Genomic DNA, 27,686 nt, shown 5'->3' with positions numbered 1-27,686 from the left:
GTTTATCGCATAATTTGTATCTATGTAACTTTTAAACATGTTGAGTGGACATCGAGAAGTGTAATTTAAATAACATTTTTGCCTAAGATAATTATTAAATTGTGTAAAACCTGACCCAAGTATATTTCAAGTGCAATTTCATAAAAAAATAATGTAGCACATCATATTCTATAAAGTCTATAAAAAAAACACTTTCAGTGATTAATCTACTTTCATACATATTTCATGGAATGAATTGGAATTGTAACACTAAATAAAAATAAACTTGTATTAAAACTTGAAGTCATATATAGTAATAATTTTGAAATGTTCAGAACGTGTGCTGCACAATACTTTCCAAAATGAAAATACAAGGACTATGAGCCAAACTTCATAAATCAGAAGTCAGGAAGTTTATTAATCAGTAAGATTTAAAGAATAGCCCTTGGCAAAAATAATTGTTTGTTATCTCTCCATCTGGAAAACGGGTTTATAGAAAAAGATTTTTAACTTTTTTACAATACTATAGTTATTTCCCACTTAAATGAAGAAATTCAATGACATTATTTATTATTTTCCAATCCATATTCAACATGTTTTTGTTTTTTGTTTTTTAAATAATGAAGCGATTATGATCGAATTTAGCAAAAACAATAATGATGGGCCAAAGGAAACAAACAACTTTATTATGCCTGAAGCTTGTCATTCTTTTGAAATTTGAGAAATTGGTATCCAACAATTTTTATTTAAAAGTACAAATAACTCAACAACAACAGTTATAATTTTCTGATTCTATAATTCCAAAATTACTGGAAATGCATTTAAATACACAAATGTACAAGTACCCATAATTACCGACTTGTGTGAATTCTATGGTCACAGTGACATATAGATGACATATGACATATAATTGTATAACAATTTTTAATAACAATGAAATGAACAATACAAAACATCTATAAAATATGTATATCTTAATATACCCTGAGTGCTTTGAGTATTCAGTAATTTTAATTGGAATTTGCATAATTGTACGCATAATTTAATCATGACTATAAAAGATGACTGAAAAATGCAGCATGAATATTCTAATGATATTGTTTGTAATTTGCTACATTAATTGAGAGTTGAAATTATTAGGTAAATGATGAATATTAAGTAAACATTTAACTCTTTCAGTGCGGGAACTGAATTTTGAAGGCCTCTGCAAACAGTTTGGATCTAGATGAGACACCACAGAACATGCGTCTCATCTGGATCCAAACTGTTTGCTATTCTGATATAATTCTTTGGAAAAAAAATCGAAGAAAATGCTAATTTTAGAAATTCAGCAGACGACATTTTAGCAGACGACAATTTCCTAGCATGCAAAGGGTTAATGAATAAATTCATTTTATTTTCTGAGCTGTGTTCTACTGAAGAAATGCACTGTTTTGTGTACTTCAATCTTTCCAATATACAATAATATCAAATGGATATATCAATGATGTTAATACTGAATGTCACAGAAAAACAAAATGGCAGAACAGGACAAACAAACTATAGTCTATTGCAAAACAAAATTTAAAATCACCGGGGTTTTATATATCATGACTTATTCACAAAGTAACAACAACAACACCTGAGACTGACTTGCTATTTCCCTGAGTTGCATAACCGTGAGTGACCGACAATTAATTGCCATTTCAAATTACAACTTTAAAAATGTACAGTCTTAAGAATTCTCACTATATACATATTTATGTTAAAAATCACACACAAACATTCAAAGTTTTTGCATCACATCTTTGGTGCACAGCCTAGATTTCATTTTATATTGCATTTAAATATATTTAATTCCACATATTATATTACACGTACATTTGTACATAATGCCTCGTGGATTTGAAATTCCGGATATATCCGACATTGTCAGGAATTATAAAGCATACACCTGAGCTTTTCAATCTCACTTTTCAATAGAGAGACTTCAGTTCTTAACTGCAGGTTTTCCTGTTCCAAGTACACAACCCTAAGAGCTATCTGCTCCTCTTTCATTCTACGCGCTTCACGAGATCTTTTTGCAGACTCATTGTTCTTCTTACGCTTTTCCCAATAATTGTCATCACGGTTTTCATCTGGTAATGAAAGGGCACGCTTTTTAGGGGGAACACCACTTTCCTCTCCATTGCTAGACTTAACAGAACCATTGTCACTGGATTCGTGTTTTACGCGTTCACTTGGCGAAAGATTGCTGGACATATGGCTTTGGTGGCTGTGACCTGACCCTTGACCTTCTGAATGGTTTTCTGGTGACATGCTAAGGCGACTCGTGGATGGTCCAGGGGATGATAAGTTAGATAAGTTCATGTCACCCTGGTTTGATGGCGAGGAATCTGTTGGAGATGAGATTGTGTGTGACGGTGCGTGAGACTGGCTGTGAGACTGAGTCAGTCGGGACATCATGCTTGGGTTCAGGTTCATGTGGGACTGCGAGCCCATGTGGGCGGGAAGGGGCGCATAGTCCTGTCCCATAGTGGATGGCAAAGTCATGGCATTGTAGAGGTCACCAGTGTTTGAGAACGATGCGTACTGCTGCATGCCGTGATAGAACGACTGATTTGAGACGTTCCCTTGACCTTGGGAACCATGGGAACCATTCGAATGTGACCTTTCTAAGCTGACGGGGTATGGCTTGTAAGGATCGCTGGACTTGTAAGGGTCGCTGGACTTGTAGGGGTCGCTGGACTTGTAGGGGTCGCTGGGATGCGCATGAGTGCTCATCATGGCAGAGTAAGGATCTTGCATGTTCTCTGAACTTTGGTTACTGTTCATTGGGTGACAGGTTTCTATGGTGACAGGTTATGGGAATCAATGCTGCACCATAATTGTCCCAGCAGTCTGAAAATGAATGAATATGAGCTTGTTAATAATGTATTATCATTAAGATAACTCTTTGAGCTGCTTCTGGGCTTCAATATAACAATAACTTTCAAAAAACTATGTCAAAAAACTTTTAAAAAATCAACAATTCATGTTTTTCTTTATGTACATATTAATGATAAGAACTGGTGTGGTTTTATTTTATTTTGGGCAATTGTCTTCATTGAAAACATGTTGTTATCTGGTATGTGTAAATGGCGTGCTAATTAATTTAGGGTGTCTTTGATGCAGTTATAGCAATATGGATTATTCCAGGTGTTTCCTGTCTGCAAGCAAACTTGCAGCCTAAATATATCATTGAATTGTGTGTTCTCAAAAACAAAGCTGGCATATTTTTAGTAGGGATTCAGCTAAATCAGAATGATAGGAGGTTCCTTTCATTTTTACACCTAACTCCTTTAAAATATGTATTCCCACTTTTATGTTTTTGCCCCAACCTTTTAAAGTATATCATACACTTTTGTAGTCCTCTTTTATTTGTCAATGGTTTCCTAGATACAGACACATCCTATGTGTTTTTATTGGCTATTGGTGTTTTAATTTTACCATTTATGGAATAGTAAGAAGTTTAACTTGAGGTCAGGATAAAATTCATTTTATTTAGGAACATACCTGATGCAATGTATGCTAAATGGATACTTGAATATAAGTTAAAACAGCATTGTTTATCTTTTTCCATATGGCGATTTTTCCAGTAAGTGTTCACCCTGACCCCATACATGCCCAGTTAGTGTTCACCCTGACCCCATACATGCCTCTCCCAATCTGTAAGTGTTCACCCTGACCACATACATGCCAAGTAAGTGTTCACCCTGACCCCATACATGCCCAGTAAGTGTTCACCCTGACCCCATACATGCCCAGTAAGGGTTCATCCTGACCCCATACATGCCCAGTAAGTGTTCACCCTGACCCCATACATGCCCAGTAAGTGTTCACCCTGACCCCATACATGCCTCTCCCAATCTTCAGTCTGGCTTAGTTCTTAATTTCTTACATTAATTACTAAAAAAGGTACTTATCTGATATATTTAATGAACAGTTAATATTTAGTTTCATTCAAATTATTAACCTGATTGTTTAAACAGTGAGGAGACAAGAATGTCAAATAACAATTGTGCCCAGTAGGTCAATACAGGTAACATTTTGCAATCCGACATCATCACCATACCCTGGTCCAGGTTCATGTAACATGACATCATCAGACATCATTGGAATACACTATTCTTGGTAATATGACATCATCACACTGGTATAGTTCCAGGTGCATGTAACATGACATAATTGCAATACACTAGTTTAGGTAATTTAACATCATATGATGGGGGAGGTCACAAGGTCGCTCTGTAAAACATGAGATTTTTGTAATTGTCTGACCTTACCAGGTACATTCAAGCATTGCTCCTTTTCAGTGTTCAGTCTTGTATCATATTCAGTATGTTAAAATAACTACTTTTGAGTGTTCCTTTATTCACCATTATGTCTCTAAGCCTTTAGTTTGTGATAAAAGTGTCACCTCATACTATTTATGTTCTCTTTTAATTATTAAATTATTGATTATTATGTTTTTGTTTTATTTAAAATAAATAAATAAAAATAAATATTTTATGTTGGATTTCATTATTTCATAGCTAACATGCTAAATTTATAATCTTTATTTTAATTTACATCTTAAATTGACAACAACAGTTCTGGTGTGCATTTAATATTATAGACATTCAACCATAAAAGTGTCAATCCAGCTTATGTACACAAGTTATTTTCTGTTTTCTTGGCAACAGGGTGTCACACATACACTGAAAGCCCTTAAAAGGGGTCGTTTCTCACATTTGACAGCAGTCATTGTCATGGCAATATAATCTTCTTTATCACAACATTCCATTGGCACTAATCTCTAAATACCATCAAATTATCAAACTGTTTTCTTTGCAATAGGGGTGCACTCCAGGGGACCATGTTTCTGACCAGATATTGGAGAACTGCTAGGCTCTTATTATGATTTATTATTATGAAATTGTTTATGCGCGGACAAGAACAAATGGGCACTTTATACGAGATCATTACAATTGATAAGTGGAGTCATTTTTTTTATTTTTTAAATTATGTCTATCATAATTAAAGTAGCATTACAATAAATATTAAGATTATGTGCCTCGAAAAAGTACAAAAGTAACCAAACGATTGCCATTTTGGAATGGGACCAGACCCTTAAACTTGGAAAGTGTTTGAAATCAATTAATAACTTCAACTTGTCAAATAACATAAGCCATATGTTGCAAAAAAAATTGTTAAACCAATTGGGAGTTTGGGGAAAAATATAACTTTTTGTGATTGCGAATGTCAACCCAAAATTTGACAATATAAACATCACTGATTGGTAAAGCAATTTCTCAGACCCCATTACATACTAGATACACTATGTGTTTATTAGCATTACAAAAAAAAATGGTGTATCCACACAATCAAATGTAACCCAAAACACAAATTACCATTATATATTATGGGACTCCTTTTTCTTCACATTTTACTTTTTTTGGTAACTTATTGTAGAGACATATAATAGTCCTCTACCAAATTTCTTTTATTATGCCCCTGGCGTCAAACTTGACCCTGCCCCGGGGGTCACAAAATTGAACATATGCTTATATAAGGCCTACTTTGTGAAAACTTTAAAAATCATTTCGTCCATAACCATTGGGCCTAGGGCTATCAAATTTTGTATGTAGAGACATCTAATAGTCCTGTACCAAATTTCTTCAAATTATGCCACTGGGGTCAAATTTGACCCTGCCCCGGGGATCACAAAATTGAACATATGCTTATATATGGCCTATTTTGTGAAAACTTTAAAAATCATCTTGTCCATAACCATTGGGCCTAGGGCTAATAAATTTGGTATGTAGAGACATCTAATAGTCCTCTATCAAATTTCTTCAAATTATGACCCTGGCGTCAAATTTGACCCTGTCCCGGGGTCACAAAATTGAACATATGCTTATATAAGGCCTATTTTGTTAAAACTTTAAAAATCATCTCGTCCATAACCATTGGGCCTAGGGCTAATAAATTTGGTATGTAGAGACATCTAATAGTCCTCTACCAAATTTCTTCAAATTATGCCACTGGGGTCAAATTTGACCCTGCCCCGGGGGTCACAAAATTGATCATATGCTTATATAGGGTCTATTTTGTGAAAACTTTACAAAACTCCGTGTCCATAACCATTGGGCCTAGGGCTACCAAATTTGGTATGCAGTGACATCTTATAGTCCTCTACCAAGTTTTTTCAAATTATGCCCCTAGGGGCAGGGTCAAACTTTGTTCAAATTTTATCCCTGGGGTCAAATTTAAACCTGCCCTGGGGGTCACAAAATTGAACATATGCTTATATAAGGCCTATTTTGTGAAAACTTTAACAATCATTCTGTCCATAACTGTATGGCATAGGGCTACCGAATTTGGTATGTAGTGACATGTAATAGTTCTCTTCTTAGTTTGTTCAAATTATGTCCCTGGGGTCAAATTTGAAACTGCCCCGGGGGTCACAAAATTGAATATATGCTTATAAAGGTCTTATTTTTTGAAAACTTTAAAAATCATTTTGTCCATAAACATTGGGACTAGGGCTACCAAATTTTGTTTGTAGTGAAATCTTATAGTTCTCTACCAAGTTTGTTCAAATTATGCCCCTGGGGTCAAATTTGACCCTGCCTCGGGGGATACAAAATTGAACATATGCTTATGTAAGGCCTATTTTGTGAAAACTTCATAAATCTTCTGTCCATAACCATGCGGCCTAGGGCTTTCAAATTTGGTATGTAGTGACATCTTCCTCTAGACTACCAAATTTGTTCAAATTTTATCCCTGGGGTCAAATTTAAACCTGCCCCGGGGGTCAAAAAATTGAACATATGCTTATATAATGCCTATTTTGTAAAAAAAATCTTGTCCATAACCATTTAGCCTAGGGCAACACAATTTGGTATGTAGTGACATTGTATAGTCCTCCACCTAGTTTGTTCAAATTATGCCCCAGGAGTCAAATTTGACCCTGCCCTGGGGGCCACAAAATCGATTATATGCTTATATAGTGGGATTAGTGTCTATTTTGTGAAAACTTTAAAAATCATATTGTCCTTAACCATAAGGCATAGGGCTACGAAATTTGGTGTGTAGTGACATCTAATAGTATTAGTTCTCTACCAAGTTTGTTCAAATTATGCCCCTTGGGTTAAAATTTGACCCTGCCCGGGGGTCACAAAACTGAATATACACTAATATGGAGCCTATTTTGTGAAAACCAAGTTTGTTTAAATTATGCCCTTTGGGTCAAATTTGACCCTGACCAGCGGGTCACAAAATTTAACATTATATATGCTTATATATTGCTTATTTTGTTAAAACTTTAAAAATAATCTTGTCCTTAACTCTAGGACCTTGTATGTACATGTAGTGAGATATAGTAGTCCTCTACAAAGTTTGCTCAAATTGTGCCCCTGGGGTTAAATTTGACCAAGCCCAGGGGGTCACAAAAGCAGTGTTCTGCTGTGGCTGCGCCCTTGCGTCATTGGCGCAATTTTTTTTTGTCCCCAACCATTTGCCGTATATGGGTCCGCGAGCGCACAGGAATCAGTAATAAAAACTAATCAATTCAATTGGTAAGTCGGTAAAGTAATCGAGCGAGTGTGTAATCAAAACGAATTATTTCATTGGACGTGACGTCATTTTGCAGCCAATGGTAAATTTACTTTATTAACGCTTTATTGCATTGGTAAGTTGAGATTATAACAACCAATCAAAATGGCGGAGAGTGACCGGCAGAAGAAAACAAAATCCATTTTAGTTTTTGTCCTCCGGCAAGTAAAATTAGAAAATATGACGATAATAATAACAACACCCCAACAGAGTCTTCCCAAGTCATAACATTGTTTAGCAATGACAAAAAGTCTTCCCCTGGCCCTAAACATACGTTCCAAGCAAATTGGCTTCGAAAATTGTCTTGGTCACTGTTTGACAACAACAAAATGACATACACTTTGTGCATAAAGCACAAACAAGACGCCTTTATTAATGGTAATTCTAATTATCGAACAAGTACTTTGACACGCAATGCTGAGTTCAATGACCATAAATCTGTTGAAAGTTTTGTAAATATGTTGACTATTGTTTGACAGTATTAAAAAGTTTTTAAAATATTCATGGTTGAATTAGAATGTTACGTCCTGTGGACTTGCTGTAAGAGGAAAACAAGCAAATTTAAGAGTGCAAGTAAAATATAATTGTTTCTGAAAATTAAATTCTGCTACAAATATATTTCTCTGTCCCCATTGTTTTCCTTTTTGTCCCCACTTTAACGACAGAACACTGCAAAAGTGTACATGTGCTTAAAAAGAGCCTATATTTAAGTATTTGCACATGCAGAGAATATTTGTTTCCGCCTTTTTACAGCAGTGGAGCGATATGACCTTTATATGTAAATCCAATGTGCTATCATCATAGGGCCCAATTTGAGCTTCTAAATGCATGGTATCAATACCAATGTGCGACCCAGTCAGTGGCAATTAAAAAGTTGAAATATTGTTTAACATCTTTTATATCCAATGAAAGTCTTTAGTCGATATTTTTTAAACATTCCAACTTTTTCAATGATGGAATTAGACTATTGGAAACAAACCTTTTAAACTACCTGGGTTTGTCTATGGAAAGTTCTTTTATAATAGCACACTGTTTATACCCGGTACAAATTAAATTTTAACAAATGCTCTAAATTGGCCACAAATTTACATTTAAACCATTTTGCTGTTAGAAGTTAAAACTGTTTTGAGCAATATTTAATCCGAAAAAACAACAACAACATTTTATATGATTTAACATTATTATGTTTTTTATCGTTGTTATCAATTTTGTTCTGTAATTAGAAAAATTATTGGAACATGTTATTCTTTAAATTAACACAAAAAATCCAATATTACATTTTATTAGTATTAAAATGTTATGAGGCTAGATATTGTTCCAATAATCATGAAGCCATGGAACAGCTTAATTATGTTATTATAAAAGTCAGGTCGGACTAAAGCCTTCAATTAAAATAGTCCTACCATTAATTTCCAAACAGATATAGCTATCTGCATGCTTGTTTACATGAGCAATCAAAAGTCATTTAAAATATCAAGAGGCCAAGCATGAGACAACAAACATACATTACCATTTGTATTGTGGTACAGTTATTATCCCATAGGTCCTTGGTTGCTGAATCTGGCTAATATTTTCACTTAACACTCTCAATACTGCATAAGATTGCACAGTGAAGCAATTAAAAACTTTTATCTCAACAATGTTATGGTCAGTTATAGCCTATGGATATTTACACATAAGAAAGGCAACTGGTTACTGACTGACCTGTCAATCTTACACAAGCTCATTTATCCAATAGCCTTCTATTATTCTGACCCATGACCTTGCATGCAATTACCTGTACAGGGTCATGTGACCTCAGGTTATCCAATACTGTGTAATGTTACATAATCAATAAAGAGCTAAGCTATGTACAGGCTATCTGCTGACCAATAGTAAATAGCCCTGGGCATTAAGATTACAAGAGATAAAGTTGTATGGGAGAATGCACTCTATGCTTGAAAAGAAGTTTTAAAGTTGTAGATTACATTTATGTGAGGTACACATACTTTCATAGGTTACTAGAGTAGAAGACTTGACTTTGCATATTTAATTTGGCCTTTTTGATGTAATTGACTACCTCTAAATATTTCAGTGATATTTATTTAACCTTAACATCATCCAATGTAATACCTTGAAACAATTATAAATATTTATATAAAGGAATATTTGGATATTTGTGTATTCGTATTTTCTAAAATTCTTAACATGTTTTTGTGGTATTTAAATTGCAATCAATTTTGAAAAAAGTCATATTAAATTCATGTCAGTAATACAAAAATAAACCTATGACATTTTTAGTTTACCCTGAATATTCATGACATTTAATATTTTTATTTATCATGTTAATATTCATATTTTAATAACAGGTATTAATTAAAAACAATCGATGAAAATAATATTGTAAAAACTTCAATAAATGTTATGTGTCTGTTAAATATTGTGATTAATTTGATATGTTGTCAGTCTGGCTATTGTCATGGTGATAGGCATTCAATACCCAAGTGGATTGGTGTAAACAACATTAATGGATATTGGTAAATGGTTTATTGTCTAACAATACACAAGATTATCCAATCCCTACATGCCAAGGTGTTGTCCTAACATGACTTTGGGAATCAATTACTTTTAATTGGCGATAATTACAGAACACAAACATGGGGATGGGTAATCAAGTATAAAAAATGAAGCAAAATTGTATTTGTTTGTAATATTATTTGTTCATAAATCTACCACTACCACCACTTGTTTTTATAATAGTAGTAAAAGGCATTGTTGTAATACTTTATTAAAATCGAAAAAGTTTCTTGTTCTCCACACTTTAATCAAAATGAGTGACTGTTTTATGAGGAAATAAATGAATTTTGATTGACTGTTATCTTTCACTCCCAGCATGCATTTTAAAACCTCACTTCCTGTTGTCTGCAGAGGGAAGAACAGATTAGCCTCAGGGTGGCCATGAATGAAATTAATGTCATGTTGAACACTCCAAATTGTAACATTAATTTCAATGAGGAAACAGCACCCGATTGTTGAATTGCAAGGTTAATTGATTTAAAAAAGGGAGGCGGTAATTTTGGAGTCAGAAGTTATCATTTTGATGTATTTAAGAAAAAAGAAAAGGTTGACTGCCACCTGCTAGAAAGAGAGAATGTGATTCATACATAAACAACAGTTGCGCTTCTTGTTAAGTCAAATACGAATATGGCCATATATCTTTTGCATTTTAGAATGTGTGTGTTATACATGCAAAAAAGAGGAAAACAGATGGGGAGTAAATATATTCCTTTTGTACAGATATCACATGTGAGACCCTTTAGATGGGCCAACACAGGAAAGACGATAAGTTGCCATTTAGTAGATTTTATAATATAAGTTAAATACTCCAAAGAAATATTCTCTTAAACCATTTGACCCATTAGATAATGCAGTGACTAAGGTTTTAAACTTCAGCATTGCTTGGTTGCACATGGTCAATGCAAATGATTTTCTCAGATAAAGGCAAACACCCCCTTTTACCAAATTGTTACATTCAATTGGGGCTCCAGTTATAATCATGCTCCATACCAGCATTATATCATATATCAAAGTTATTCATTAGCCCAACTTTCATCCCATAAATACTCCCCAATGTGCCCCTCCTTTCTGAGTCTAGTTTCATCTGGCACATAATTACATGACATGTCAGGATAAACTACACCAGATAACATGAAATCATCAGGATACACTACTTAAGATAATATGACATCATCAGGATACACTAATTTAGATAAAATGACGTCATAAGGGTACACTTATTTAGAAAATATCCTTATAAGGTCATATGACATCATAAGGGTACACTGATTTAGATAATAATTGACATCATCAGGATTCACTTATTTAGATAATATGACATCATGAGGATTCACTTATTTAGATAATATGACATAATAAGGGTACACTGATTTTGATAATATGACATCATAGGGATACACTTATTTAGATAATATAGCATCAAAAGGGTACACTGATTTAGAAAATATGACATCATAAGGATACACTTAATTTGATAATGTAACAACATCATAAGGGTACACTGCTTTAGTTAATATGACATCATAAGGGTACACTAATATAGATAATATGACAAAATGAGGGCACACTACTTTAGATAATATGACATAATCAGGATACACTTATTTAGATAACATGACATCATAAGGATACACTTATGTAGATAATGTGACATCATAAGGATACACTTATTTAGATAATATGACATCATAACGGTGCACTAATGTAGATAATATGACATCATCATGATACACTTATTTAGATGGTATGACATCTTTAGAAAACACTTATTTAGATTATATGACATCATAAGGATACACTTATTTAGATAATATGACATAATAAGGGTACACTTATTTAGATAATATGACATCATATGGGTACCCTTATTTCGATAATATGACATCATCAGGATACACTAATTTAGATAATATGACATCATCAGGATACACTTATTTAGATAATATGACATCATCAGGATACACTTATTTAGATAATATGAGATCATCAAGATACACTTATTTAGATAATATGAGATCATCAGAATACACTTTTGTTGGTAATATGACAGCTTCAAGATAAATTATTTATCTTGAATTACATCGTCAATTCATAAATACTAGTATTCTTTGTTGTGGTGCCAAGTTTTTTTAACCCTATATTGTGGAAATCTTATTTCAAAATTCATAATTTCAACTGAACATTATACTTTTGATAATGTGTAAACATAGTTAACATGAATTTGGCCCACTGGACGGACAAACTGTTCTACATGTTTATCTGGCAGATAAATGTTCAAAATGGTCAGAATGTTGTGCCTATACTTGACCACCATATGTTGCAACTGTAGATAACACTTGTGATGTCCATTGCAGGTCATCACATATAAAGGTCTTGATATACCATCTTCTCCCCACCTTGTCTTCACATGCAACATGCCTCTGCTAAATACCTAATCAGCAGAATATTGTTCACATTGCCATATGCTAAAAATTAACAATGGGATAGTTTTGGTAATGTTAGCATAATTTCTTGAAAAATGTTTTATTTTTTTTGTCTTATGCATAATTTCTTGAAAAATGTTTTGTTGTCTTAAGTTTTTTTTTGTTTTTTTTTACACAGCTGTCTAACCCAGGCTTTTACCTTTGTTATTGTCCAATGAAATGTTTACATAATTTTCAGCGGATAGGCGCGAATGAATACATCGAAATTTTGGCATTTGTTAAAAAATATGTTTACTGAGCAGAATAGAAAACAATCAATTTTCTCTTCAACAGGTATCAAGTGAAAAACTGCTTGAATGTCAATGTATTTTATATAGTATTGAATAAAGGATGCTCACAATTTGGAAATAGCCACTTATCTTTGTTCAGTCATGTTCATACAACATATACAAGTAAACGTGTTGGTATCGGTGTTGTGCTTAAAACACTGTGTTCATTACGCATATTTTTTATCCTGGTATTAGTGTTGTTCCCTATAAAACCGTTGTATACCAAGAAAATTCACTTCTCAAATTTGATTTAAATATTCACAGAGGTTATTTACCAATATTATTTGCTCTGCAATAATTTGATATGTGGACACCTAATTTAAATGCAGAACATTCCATTGCGCAGCATTTCAGAGTCAATGCTATATCAGTATGTCTTTTTAGTAAATAAGCCATTTGGAGCAATAATGGAATATCCTTACAAGCAAGTGTAAAATGATATCATTGTCTTGTTTTCAAGGTATACTACCGTAATTACTCTATGTTTTCGGAAACTCTAAGTTTTCGGACACCCCTTTTTTTAGCAAAAGTAATTAAATTTCGTGACTCTTAAATTTCGGACACACGAGTTTCCGACCATAATTAATGTCTATAAGTTTTCGGACAGTATATTTACCAGCGCTATTTTACCAAATGTCGGTCCTGTTTTCGATATCTAATGACACTTCGATCATGGGGTTTTACAACCAGATTAACATCATAAAACATGGCAGGTGCATGCCTGAGGGCAACGGACCATTACATTTGCGTTATTGTGTAAATTACCTTGTAAACCGGTATTAAACAATTGTTTCGCCCGATAGCATAAGCGCTGTGACAATTATCAGGGGTAGTGCCAATTAACAGTTCAATTATCAACCGCAATGGTACTACACCTTCTCAGTAAAATAACTGTGACAAATACTAAACGCTTCAAAGTGTGATGGAAGGTGTTAGACAACAACTATCGGAAATGAACAAACAAAGAATTCATATATTGCTTTTTTATCGCGTTAATTACAGGTTCATACTAGGGATTATCGGAACATCACTTGCTCATCTTTGGACTCGTTGGCCAATGTACAACCTTGTAGTTGCTTTCTGTCAAATAAATTGAGCATTTAAAATTATTTAAAATGCATTGCAGACATATATAACTAATTTATACAATACGGCATGGTATTTTACAAGCGCGTGCTATTACCGGTATTCGTTGAATCAATTGACGCTATTTTTGGACACTTCAATTTTCGAATCTAAGTTGTCTGACACCTGTGTTTTGTGAATATTTTTTTTATCTAAGTTTTCGGACACGAAAAAAATTATAATTATTTTTAAGTGTCCGAAAACATAGAGTAATTACGGTATTCAAATTAATGAAAAAAAATCTTGTTATTGAAAAAATATTCTCGTAAAGTATATTTGCATCATAATAACATGAGCATGTGCATGTGTTGTTCATAGTCACATGTGTTAATGTAAGACTTAGTGAAGAATATTTTCTTCATTTATCCTTTGTTTTATACAAACAAGAAGGCTCTACATAAAATATACAATTGGCGACAAGTGAAATAGCATGACAAGGGCCATAATTTTATCAAAGTATTAACTGTATGAAAATGTGTATACTTGTTATGAAATTACAAGTACCGGTAACATAAGAAACATAAAAATAATAAAAAAGTACTATAAATTAAAGCTTTCTAATATAGAAATGCCTTTTTTCAACTTTTTATTTCATAAATACATGCGGTATTTAGTTTTCTTGTTTAATGTAAAGAAAAAAACTTTAATCAATGTTTTAGAATTAAGGATGAAATGCTTCCCTGATATCGTTGTTTACCCTGATATTGGTAACCAAAACTTGTTGTAGAAATATAATAATAATTACTAGTTTTAGCTTGGCAAGTCTTTTGTATTTACCTGCTTATAAAGAATTTATGCATACCAATTATTTATTGCAACAATTATACCAATATGTATTGTGTATTGTTGACACTTAATAAATACCATTAAGCTGCTAAGTATGCATTAAAAACATGATCAGTTTGACAGTATGGTGTAAATATTGTGTTATTTTTAGTTATTTGTTTGAAGTAAAATGGGCTGTAGAATATCTTGTGTGGGCTAAAAAGTAATGAGCGAATACAAGTATTTCTGCTGAAACTATTATCAAACAACAAAATTTTGCTTTTAATGATGCCCCCGACAGGGTGGCATATAGCAGTTGAACTGTCCGTCAGTCCGTCAGTCTGTGCATCCATCCGAAAACATTTTTACATTGGCCATAACTTTTGAAATATTGAAAAGCTTCTTGATATTTGGCATGCATGTGTATCACATGGAGCTGCACATTTTGAGTGGTGAAAGGTCAAGGTCATCCTCCAAGGTAAAAGGTCAAATATATGGCTTCAAAGCGGCGCAATAGGGGGCATTGTGTTTCTGACAAACACATCTCTTGTTGTAGCTAATATTGTTAATTTAATAAATGATTTATAATAAAAACCTCCTGCTTGAAGTCAACAATACTTCCATGAACTTTTCCCAGAAGTGTATTGAAAACACGGTATCAAGTTAATTCCGAACAAAACATCAAACTTAAAATGGACATTATTTGGCACTTTTCCTCACTAAATTTTTTAAACTTCATCTTCTTAATGTATTGTTGTTATTTTGTGGTAATATTATTAGTATAATAAGCGACTTTCAATGAAGTCTTCCTTGAAGTTGAGTTTGTTTTATATCATTTTAACTGTATTTAAAATGTGTTAAATTAAAAAAATCAAAGCAAGCAATTTTTGCGGTGAAATCCATAGATATAATTTAAACATACATGTATATGCAGGTATCTATTTTACTGATAATTTATAATACAGAACTGATAAGTAGAACAGGGAGAACTGCATTTAAACAATTTTTGAAAAAAAAACAACACATTATTCCAAGTATTAGGTTTTGATCTTAATTCAAATAATAAAGTGTTAATTTTCTGTTTCGCCTTGAGTCTAGTATTTCTGTTACTGTTTGCACATTCTTGCTCAGAATCATTAACCCTTTGCATGCTGGGAAATTTGTCGTCTGCTAAAATGTTGTCTGCTCAATTTCTAAAAACAGCATTTTCTTCATTTTTTCTGTGGCGTCTCATCTGGATCCAAACTGTTTGCAAAGGCCTTCACAATTCGGTTCCCGCACTGAAAGGGTTAATTATTCCATGTTTTGGATGTTTGCCTACAAACTATTTATTTGACCACACAGCATATATTGACAGGATTTGAATCGAATGTTTGACCCTTACTGTAGAAAATTCAATTTTATGCAAAAACTAATAATCCGATTTTATTGGTTTATACGTTATCTTGTTGCTTATTAATTCCTCTTTCAAAAATATAACTTTTAGTATATTTCTGTTGTTATTAATGGATTTATAGCGTGTTAAACAAAAAAAATAAACATTTTATGTTTTACCCCCGCGCATTAAAACGTGTGTTAACTTAGTCACGTGACTGGTAGCTATTGATTAGCGTACATCGAAGCGCCAAGGTTATACATTTTGATGTACCCTCTTACTTACTTTCATTTTTAAAATCATATTTTTTCTATCGTACACATAATTCTATTCTTCTAAGCAAGATGTAATTTTAAAAACTGAACTCCAAATATAGACGCTACAAATCGGTATAAAGTAAGGACATGTCAACTGTAAATCTAGATTCTAAAATAGTGTGATATTTGCACAAGTTTAAGTTATAACTCACTGTGCTGCCAAAATCAGTAGAAAAACATGATATATATTTATATATCTGAAATCTACGTAACATAGGCTTTCTAATGATATATAGTTTGTCAAAATCAGCCCAGAAATTAAAATATAATTTAAAAAAAACGTTAGTGGGTTCATCAAAATGTATAACCTCGGCGCTTCGATGTACACTAATTGATTCTTAGCTACCGGTCGCGTGACTAAGTTATTGTATCGTAAATGTGTACTACGATGTTTATTGAAACGGTCCCCCGTTTCATATCCGTCTCATCTAGAGTCCGTGATTTGACTTATGGTCAATACTAATAATGCCAATATTTTGATTATCTTAGTATCACTTTAAATACTGGCAAAACGGTAGTAAAAGCAAGAATTAATTCATTATATTTATGAACATCTTCATCATATATTGTTTTAATACATAATAATGTTGCTGACATGAATTGATGTTTATTCACGTATATGAAACCAACATGTCCATAGTTAATAGTATAAGCTTTTTTTGTGCAGCGTATTAACCTCGTTATAGTAGTAGTATGAAGTTTTTATGAATGAAGGCTTCTGTCAATATTTGACAAACAGATTAGAACTGTGGGAATGTTGTGGTCAACTCTGGCATTCCTCTGGGTATGTTGACCTACCACTTGTAGTTATTAGTCATTGATTAGATTCTAAAAATAGAAAAAACTGAGAATTATATCAAAACTAAATGTATTGACTGAGAATGAATTAGGCGACTAGTAATAATAGTGAAAATTTAATTAAGATTTAATTAAGATTAAGTATAAATATGATACAATTTTCATAGGAATTATCATAAGGCATTGATGGGGCCAAAAAGTGTATATTGCTTTATGTGAATTTGCATATTGGTTTAATTGAATTTATCTTTATTTTGAGTTATTTGTGACTGACCCACACCCTTTAGCCCATTTTTTTAAAAGCCACATAACTTGTCCTAAAATTTGAGGATCTGATTTTAAATCATTTTTAATGAGTGCCTTGAGTGTACTCGTTATGTTCTTCTTTTCTTGACCTGTGTGCAGGGAAATCCCTGTTATGTTTTAAGATTAGAGACTACAACTCAAAAATTGTTCACATTAGGGTTACAATCAGCTTAAAAATAGCAAAAAACATTGAAAAAAATAGTGAACTCTCATGTGTCCAGGTCTTTCTTACAAATCACATGACTTATCTTTTTATGCCCCCGAAGGAGGGCATATAGTGATCGGACCATCCATCCGTCTGTCTTTCCATCACACTTAGCGTTTAGGTTTTGAAAAATGCTCATAACTTCTATGTCACTTCAGATAGCATCTTGATATTTTGGCATTCATGTGTATCTCATGGAGCTGCACATTTTGTGGGGGGTGAAATGTCAAGGTCATCCTTCAAGGTCAAAGGTAAAGAAACCCAACAAATCCAAGGGAAGTAATAAGCTTCAAAGGGAGATAATTATCTGTACCTGCCAGATCATAAATTTTTTTTATAAATCAAAGCGGCGCAGTAGGGGGCATTGTGTTTCTGACAAACACATCTCTTGTTTATTTCTTAAATAATTTTAGCTAAAAATGTTTTTTAAAGAAAATGTTTGGGCCGATTTCTACTTTCAAAATGACATTGTTGTTTTCTTAAGTTGAATAACACAAAGATTGGATTTAATTGTGACCAACTTGCTCTAAAGTAGTACATAGACCATTATAATGCCAAAGTTGTCATTTAATATTTCAATTGCTGTGATTCCATGCATGTGTTTCCATTCATCATTAAGCAGAGATATTCATGTCTTAAGGAGTCTAAAGGACTCATTTTAAGATTGGCCAATTTAAACAAATTAAAGAGAGCTTATATTGGCTTCTTGAATTCTATCGGTCAATTTGTCACTCAGTCTACATGAATTTTAGAAGTTTGTGGAGGTTTTTTTCCCACAAGCGATTCATCTAAAACTTCTGATGTGTTAATATTGACACATTCCTTATTTTTTTGCCTTAAACAGTTTGATCAAAGCTAACGAAGCGGTGCTGGATCATAAGTCATGTCTTTGACAAAACTGGAGCCTTTCAAATATAATCATGGGCTTCTAAAGGACAATCATTGCGCTATATATATAGATATCTATATACATCGCTATAGCAACCCGATGCTGTGTGTGTTTCAGACATTCCGTCAGCCCCTGGGGCTCAAGTATGGCTGCCCCTCCCAGAGCACCTGGATGTTGGTGATCAACTCCCTCCTCTCCATCCTCAATAAAGGGCTGCCAGTTGCTAGGAAACACGGTACACCTGAGTGATAATTTATCTGCTTCATGTTTGTTCTGTATGTCTGTGATGTGCTGCATTTTTTTTTATCAGTTGGTCACTTGTCAAAACTACAGGACCTGGCTCTGGTAATGAGAATGATCTCATGTTGTTGGAAGGGACCTTTTTGGTTTGGTTATATTTTAGTGGTTTGAGTTACTTATTTTTAGCAGTGATTGAAGTGACTGTCTTAAAGTAGTTATTACAATTTTAAGTGTTCTTTTAATAGTATTTTGCAATTAAAAGATTAAAAAGTTAAAAGACAGTGGAATTGTTTACCTTAAAAGTGTGATAAATAATCATATTTTAATTATTCTGTTTATTTTTTAAACACAAATCATAACATTATATTGTGGTTAAGTTCAAATTAAGATTTTGCTCATGTTTGTTTGGGAAATCTTTCTTCTGCTAGAAAGCATGAAAAAAAAAACGGATAAACCATGCATATAACATCATGTTTGTCTCATGGACAGCATGGCAGTGATTGATTCTTTATCAAAATATGTAAACAGAAGTTTTGCAGTTTGTTTTCACAAGTTTACTAATTGAGTAACGCCCTGGATGTAAACCGTTACAAAGATAGGTATTTAATAAACTAATATGTGTCTAATATATGTCAGTTTAACAGGATGTGATACAAAATTTCTGTGTCAACAACCAGTAATTGGACCATGTAGAGCTTTGTCCAATACCCACAGGGATATGTGGTTATTGTGATAAACAAGCTGTCATATTGTTTCTTATGTGTTTGCCTTACATGAGTAAGTAGATCTATATGCGTTAATTTACGACTGCGCAAATATTTCGCTTTTGAAAGTTGGACCCCGAATATGTCAGTGATATGACAATATTTCTTGTAAGGGAGTTAACTGCATGACTGCTTGAAATGAATTGGTCTGGTTAGTCCCCTTAGTATCAGTCTGTGGCCAAATGTTGAATGCTCTAAATATTTCAAATATGTAAAATGTTTCTTGAAAACATGTTTTAGATATGAAATTCAAGTTTGCACTAAAATATACATTTCTTTTTAATTTAAACTAATTAAGTTAAAAAAATCTCTGTTAGTGTAAAGAGTGCTACAAACTAAAGTTTGGAATCTGTTCTAACCAGCAAGAAGCATTTTAACGAGTATACCATAACTTGCACTTCCATGTTTCAGAGTCAGAGTTTTCCAGCATGTGGTCTGAGCTGGCTTTGACACTGGACGAGTTTCTGTTCTCCAAAAAGTGTGTAATATTTTTTAACCGTAACATCAGCTTTTTACTTGTATTGAAACAATTTTTTTTCTTTTTCAAAAGCGTTCCAAGAACTTATCAAGATGTGCTCATGAACGATTCCTGATAGGCTGGATGTAATTGTGAATATTAAGCTGTAATTATATATTGGACCAACTTAGTGTTTCAAATTCTTTATATAATAAAAAAAAATGTACCAATTAATCAATTTCAAAGTTTGTTTACACTTGAATATTCCATTGCCATATATATGATTTTCTTGCCTTAATACTAGTTTGTAAAACAAAACACGTAACATGTTACTCAGGCATATGTACACATGTATATAATTCATAACCAAATCATATGGTGCATCTTGTGGGCAACATTAAGTAGCATATTTTGATCTCTGTTACTTCAGCCCTTCACCACCAACCATGTCTATAGAGGAATTCCAGAGAGACGAGAGTCTGGATTGTAAGGTAGGCAGTTGTTGTAATGATGTATTATTAATACTGAATGTGGTAGATGTACGGTATAAATAACCGACCGTTTGGTACTTTAAAAACATTGAGGACTCCATTGTTTGACAGAAATTTCTTACAAAATTGGACCAATGTTCACCATCACTGAACCTCAGCAGGTGATTGGTAAGATATATTGTTTAGAAAATTTGAACCAAAGAAAATGTGCATAAGTTCATAAAAAGTATTATACATGTAGTTAACTTAAAAAATCTTAAATATTTTATGTACCCCAAATGATGACAGCTTTTTTTAAGCAGATAACCGATTGCTGTGTAACATAGACAAACCATGATCTGTGTGCATAATCTGGTTTATGGAAAGCTATTCGAGCCAATCACATGACTTTAAAAACTGACTTTCCCGCCCCAAGAACAACACTGATCCCTCTGTAACTAAGAGGTGCCCTTATATTGTCAGGTGGTGTGCCTGATGCGAGATGACATCCTGCCCTACTCCTCCACGATACCCCTGGAGTTCACAGAGAAGGTCATGGCCATCCTCAACAGGGGCTCCATACACGCCACATCATCTGACTCCTTCATTGGTGAGCTTGGTCTACAGAATCTCACATATATCTTGAACCAGAAATGAAGGCAGAAGCTTTCATGGAGAAAAGTCTTTTTTTACACCCCACCACGCTATTAACCCCATAATTAATAACATAACCCAGACATTTGCTGCCTTGTTTGTTATTTTTGTGAAATGTGTGTATGTTAGTACTTCAATTTTTTCACTGACACTTTGAGAAAAATGTAGCACCCAATTCCAAATTCTTCAGCCATGCACTTTATTCAGTTCAAATCATTTGTCCGATCATTAAACTGATGAGCATGCCAATGTTTTGGGAATGTGTCAATGTAGATAAAGCTGATGTGCACAGTTATTGTTGATATCCTTCCTTATTACGATTTTATCTGCAAACATCATTTTATACCACAATAACCGCAATAATGAATTTCACTTAATCAATCATGTTAAAGATAAAAGCTGGTAACAAGCTTTTTGCTCATTAAAAAAGAGGAAAACTGTGTTGATGTGTCTGTGTTATTAACATTGATGTGCAATTATTGTTGATTTCATTCCTGATATTGTTGTTTGCAAACATACTTTTATACCTTAGCAACTTCTATATTAAAGGGATCTTTTCACGCTTTGGTAAATTGACAAAATTGAAAAAAGTTGTTTCAGATTCGCAAATTTTCGTTTTAGTTATGATATTTGCGAGGAAACAGTAATACTGAACATTTACCATGGTCTAATATAGCCATTATATGCATCTTTTGACGATTTTAAAACCTAAAAATTATAAAGCGTTGCAACGCGAAACGATTGAATAATTTGGAGAGTTCTGTTTTTGTCGTTAAATTTTGTGAAACTACGAAGATTGCTTATATAAGGTATAAAATACATCAAGTATGTGTAGTCGGCGGAATAGCTCAGTAGGCTAAAGCGTTTTTACTTCAGGACTCTGGCAGTACTCCAGGGGTCACTGGTTCGAAACCTGCTCCCGGCAATGTTCTTTTCCTTTTTAAAATTTTATTCTTGATTTTTTACTGGAGCTTTTACGATCCAATGTTTACATTTATCAATATAAAGCATTTAATGAATAAGTTAAAAAATGTCAAAATCTGTGAAAAGGCCCCTTTAATTTAGGTGCAGTTTTTCATAACTTTTGGAACAATATTCCTCACATGAAGGGAGCTGCAGTGTCTAGATAAAATAATAAGGTCTTATGGTAATTTAAATTTTAATTTGGGATTTTTTTTCATAAAAAGCATATATACCTAAAATATTTGAAAGAGTGCAATTGAACTTTATATTTAGGCCTTATATATATCTTGATTAAATATTTGGACCGTCATTGTCTGAATGACTTGTATTGGTTTGTTATTAAAGATTAATGTTTACAGATACAGATTCTAGTCGAAAGCTCAGAGAAGAGTTTGCCAAGACCTGTTTTGAGACGCTGCTGCAGTTCTCGTACATCAATCGATCTAAGACCGGCAGCGACAGTTCTCTCACCCGACTGGCAGTGATAGCGCTGCTGCAGAGATGTCAGGAGGTGGTGAAGAAGTACTCAGAGGATGAGAAACTCAGTGGGAAATGTCCACTTCCTAGGTATACCTTTGTTGTCATGGTATGCATGAATGCCTCTGTTGTCATGGTATCCATGTATGCCTCTGTTGTCATGGTATCCATGTACCGGTATGCCTCTGTTGTCATGGTATTCATGTATGCCTTTGTTGTCATGGTACCTATGTTGTCATGGGGATGGTGATTCTAACCATGTTTTCTTAGGAAAAGACATTTAATCTGAAATATATGTCCAGAACAGGGTCGGAACCTTCGTCTGCTCAAATATGCTATGCTTCTTAGTTTAAACCTATTTATTTTAGCTTGATTGCATCGAAAGCCTAGGGCTGATATAGACGCTCTCGAATCCATTTTCTGGACCTAGAACAAGTACTTGGTGTCTTTGGGGGAGATCTACAGAAGGCTCCCACAGTGGGGATCGAACCCGTGACCTCCCGGTCGCTAGGCAAACACCATATCCGTTACACCACATGCTCCTTGACTTTCGGAAATAAGTTTAGCAAAATGACATACATTGTGTATTCATGAATAATTGATGAGATATTAAATTGATTCCCTTTCCATATTTACATGTAGTTATAATTTTCTTCATTTTGAGGTCACATTTCATTGAAGTTGACAGAAATGCAGGAATTGATGCAAAATCAAGATGGGTATTGAATTATTGCATGATGATGATTATATTTGTGTGTGTATTTCAGACCCAGATTAGCAGAAATGGCATCAGTTCTAAAGGCTGTAACAACCCTCATTGCCTCGCTAAAGAAAGCACCTCAAGCCAATGGTAAGGATGCAAAGTGGAGAGCTTGATGTTTAACTTCTGTAATTGCTCCAGAAACGTTACAAGTTTCAAATGTATTGTTTTCAAGTTTAAAAGTATGGTTGGTTTTGTGTATATTTTATTTCATCGTCAGCACTAGATCTAAATGAAAATAAAAAGTGTACGCTTATTTGTTTCAATGTAAAATTGTTGGACGGTTTATCATAAACAACTATTGTAATTACTTTAAGTTTTTGGAGACCCCCATATTATTTAGTTAGTTAAAAAAAATAAAACTTTGATTCATGCCAACCTGAAAAAATACAATGAACCCATTCTTTTATAAGTTTAAAAAAATGAAAACATTATTTCATGCCAACCTGATTGCACATTTCCGAGATTGTGATGGAGTAACCCTTGATGCTACATTATGGTACCCTTTATGTTTTGTTGTGTTAATCTACAGATGCAATTATTAGAACTTGAAGTAGAGCAAAGAACCGTATTCAAAAGCAAAAGCAAATATGTCTCCACAATGTTGCTGGGCTCATTTGGCTCAAAATTGTCTGTAGCCAAATTTGTCTTTCACATTAAGATTATTATCATTTTGGCCTCTTTTGGGTTTTATGATTTTTTTTTTATTCATTTAGATCTTTCTTAAGCTAAATATGTTAATTTATAGCCATTGTCTTATTGTAAATGACAGAGGAAACATTTATTGCAAATGTGTTATTTATTGGCATTGACAATTATTTGTCTATTAACAAGACAATTCACCATACAAATTTTGCCATCATGGTGTAGTAAATATGGTGTCCATCAAGCGACTGGCAGGTCATGGTTTCAATCCCTTCTGTGATAGCTTTTCCTAAAAGACAGCAAGTACTGGTTTGATCCAGGCATTGGACTCGAGTGTTTCAATAAGACTTAGGCTTTTGATGCAAATGAGCTAAAGTTGTTGTTTTTTAACTAATTCCAGTGGAGCCGCTGGTATGGCAGCATGTGATCCAGTTGTACCCTAACCTGGTAGACTGCACCACATCTCACTCACCCAGTGTATGTAAGGCACTACGGGACGCTCTGTGGGAGTACAAGGACCTGCTTACCCCACCCACCACCAGCCCACTACACAACGGCAGATAGACTTTCTCCAACCACCACCAGCCCACTACACAACAGCAGATTGACTTTCTCCAACCACCACCAGCCCACTACACAACGGCAGATAGACTTTCTCCAACCACCACCAGCCCACTACACAAAGGCAGATAGACTTTCTCCAACCACCACCAGCCCACTACACAATGGCAGATAGACTTTCTCCAACCACCACCAGCCCACTACACAACGGCAGATAGACTTTCTCCAACCACCACCAGCCCACTACACAATGGCAGATAGACTTTCTCCACCCACCGCCAGCCCACTACACAATGGCATATAGACTTTCTCTAACCACCACCAGCTCACTACACAACGGCAGATAGACTTTCTCCAACCACCACCAGCCCACTACACAACAGCAGATCACAACCAGCCCACTACACAATAGCAGATAGACTTTCTCTAACCACCACCAGCCCACTACACACTGGCAGATAGACTTTCTCTAACCACCACCAGCCCACTACACAATGGCAGATAGACTTTCTCCACCCACCACCAGCCTACTACACAATGGCATATAGACTTTCTCCAACCACTACCAGCCCACTACACAATGGCAGATAGACTTTCTCCACCCACCACCAGCCCACTACACAACAGCAGATAGACTTTCTTCAACCACAACCAGCCCACTACACAGTGGCAGATAGACTTTCTCCAACCACCTCCAGCCAACTACACAACGGCAGATAGACTTTCTCCACCCACCACCAGCCCACTACACAACGGCAGATAGACTTTCTCCACCCACCACCAGCCCACTACACAATGGCAGATAGACTTTCTCCAACCCACTACACAATGGCAGATAGACTTTCTCCACCCACCACCAGCCCATTACACAACAGCAAATAGTCTTTCTCCACCCACCACCAGCCCACTACACAATGGCAGATAGACTTTCTCCAACTACCTCCAGCCCACTACACAATGGCAGATAGACTTTCTCCAACCACCTCCAGCCCACTACACAAGGGCAGATAGACTTTCTCCAACCATCTCCAGCCCACTACACAATGGCAGATAGACTTAAGTCCAACCACCACCCACTACAGAATGTAAGATAGAGTTTCTTCAGCCCCCACTAAACTTCAGAAGGCAGAGAGATTCACCCTACTTACTACACAACGGCAGATAGACGTTCTCCACCCAGCACCAGCCCACTACACAAGGGCAGATAGACTTTCTCCAACCACCACCCACTACAGAATGTTAGAGTTTCTTCAGCCCCCACTCAACTTCAGAATGGCAGAGAGATTCACCCTACTCACTACACAACGGCAGATAGACTTTCTCCACCCACCCCACCCAGTTCAAAATGGCAATGGACTTACCCAATCAGTTCAAAATGGCAATGGACTAACCCAATCTGTCACACAACAACAGTTTGGCTCACTTTACAAGGCTGTGCTAACAGTTTCTTCACTCACTATGAGCTGCAAGTTCAACTAAAACTTAAATGATAAATATATTTACCCCAAATTGGCAGATCAACAGTGTACTTTCACATTTATAGGGTTCAATCATTGGCAAATGCCAGGTGGTGACCATATTATGGAGACTTTGACTGGTAAAACTAATGTGTAGTGGCGCTACAAGGGACAGAGTTCTATAGCAAAAAGTGTGATGTATAGTGTTTTTTTTATAAATGATGTTTTTATATGAGGGATTTGGTTTGCAATTAAGTCTGCTGCTGATCATTAATGAAATTCAGCAATATTGACTTGTAGTTGATATTTTAGTTAAAAATTGATCTTATTGTAATTTATCTTTATTTGAGCTGTTTTTAATTTATCTTAAAGCTGTTTTTACAATGATAAATAAATGAAGACTTGTTATAAATTCTTGAATGTGATCATGGACCCTTCGGAAATGCAATTTTCATTGTCAATATTGCTTAGTGTACTAGAACAATTATTTATCAGGTATCTGATATAATTGATCATGTTAAACCTTGTGAGTTCAATAGAATGTGTTACATTTCAAGATTTGAGTGAAACTGTTAAAAAGGGGCCTAATTCTTGTGCGTTAAGTGTCATCCCAGATTAGCCTGTGAAGTCCACACTGGCTAATCAGGGACTACACTTTCCGCTTTAATGATATTTTTCGTTTCAAAAGTCTCTTCTTAGCAAAAATCTAGTTTAGGTGGAAAGTGTCATCCCTGATTAGCCTGAGCAGACTGCACAGGCTAATCTGGGACAACACTACTCACATGCATTTAACCCCTTTTTCACAGAGTGCAGCTCATTTACATTTGTGATGTCAAGAAAGCGACTCACCTGGTGTTCTATGATGTATGTGTTCTTTGTTTTATGTCTCCAGGGACATCGCGGTACATTATTAATATATTAAATATAAATCTACAGGTGTCCTGTCTTGTATATCAGTCAAATCCTTTCCACCACTGAAGAAGACTGTTCTTTAGACAAGGCGAGTCCTTATCCAGGCTATCATGACTTAATTCATCAATCTTAATAGTACTTGATACGCAATGTTCATAACTATTGTATTGATAACAAGACCAGTAAACAGACTGACACAAACCAATTGTTTCTGGTCAGTAAGGGCAAACTGATAAAACAATGGATTTCACCTTTTAAGTGACCTATATGATCTTATCATTAACTGTTATAGAAAGTACGCTTTTATCTTGTATCATGTCTAATTTAGATTTCTGTTCGAATTCTTTAATATAATGATCTTACGTGATTATATCTAAGATAAAATTGTGTGCGTATGTGTTTGTTGTTGAACACAAATAGTATGCCCGTTGTACAAAAACATTATGCCCGTCAATAAGTAGCTTTATGTCTACATTAACTTGTTTTTAAAACATACAGATTCTTAGGAATTTTAAATATTATTAAATGTCACACATGAAACCTTGGTCGAATCCAGAATAAAAAAAGCATAGCCAAAATGTTTTGACAGATCATTGTCTTTAGCATTTTATAAGTTCCCATTGAAATTCAGCCTATTGGAGG

The 27,686-nt window shown here is 34.4% G+C and overlaps 2 protein-coding genes across 10 annotated transcripts in view; one reads left to right on the top strand and one right to left on the bottom strand.

Annotated features, from left to right (window-relative positions):
- LOC127878034 (protein MON2 homolog) overlaps positions 1-27,067 on the top strand; it is a 450,013-nt gene extending 422,946 nt beyond the window's left edge. For all 8 annotated transcript variants that reach the window (XM_052424435.1, XM_052424430.1, XM_052424454.1 and 5 more), the window contains 7 exons: positions 18,802-18,919; positions 20,100-20,166; positions 20,576-20,636; positions 21,099-21,225; positions 22,592-22,799; positions 23,477-23,559; positions 24,515-27,067. In XM_052424435.1, the coding sequence (XP_052280395.1) occupies positions 18,802-18,919; positions 20,100-20,166; positions 20,576-20,636; positions 21,099-21,225; positions 22,592-22,799; positions 23,477-23,559; positions 24,515-24,678 (828 nt within the window). In that variant the 3' untranslated portion in view covers positions 24,679-27,067. The remainder of the gene's footprint in view (positions 1-18,801; positions 18,920-20,099; positions 20,167-20,575; positions 20,637-21,098; positions 21,226-22,591; positions 22,800-23,476; positions 23,560-24,514) is intronic.
- LOC127878086 (thyrotroph embryonic factor-like) lies at positions 355-27,163 on the bottom strand. Of its 2 annotated transcripts, none has more exons than XM_052424514.1 (2): positions 26,982-27,163; positions 355-2,859 (listed from the first exon to the last, which is right to left on the bottom strand). In XM_052424514.1, the coding sequence occupies exon 2, from the start codon at positions 2,791-2,793 to the stop codon at positions 1,891-1,893; it is 903 nt and encodes a 300-aa protein (XP_052280474.1). In that variant the 5' UTR covers positions 2,794-2,859; positions 26,982-27,163; the 3' UTR covers positions 355-1,890. The 2 variants fall into 2 exon arrangements, with proteins under 2 accessions (XP_052280474.1, XP_052280466.1); XM_052424506.1 differs by lacking the exon at positions 26,982-27,163 and adding an exon at positions 9,107-9,436.
- Positions 27,164-27,686: the final 523 nt, after the last annotated feature.

This window comes from Dreissena polymorpha, chromosome 1 (genome assembly GCF_020536995.1).
Source record: "Dreissena polymorpha isolate Duluth1 chromosome 1, UMN_Dpol_1.0, whole genome shotgun sequence".
Taxonomy (NCBI): Eukaryota; Metazoa; Mollusca; class Bivalvia; order Myida; family Dreissenidae; genus Dreissena; species Dreissena polymorpha.
This window is presented reverse-complemented; position numbering and strand designations above follow the sequence as displayed.

Coding starts and splice junctions, on each gene's coding strand:
- LOC127878086 (XM_052424514.1), bottom strand. CDS start 2,793: ATGAACAGTAACCAAAGTTCAGAGAACATGCAAGATCCTTACTCTGCC.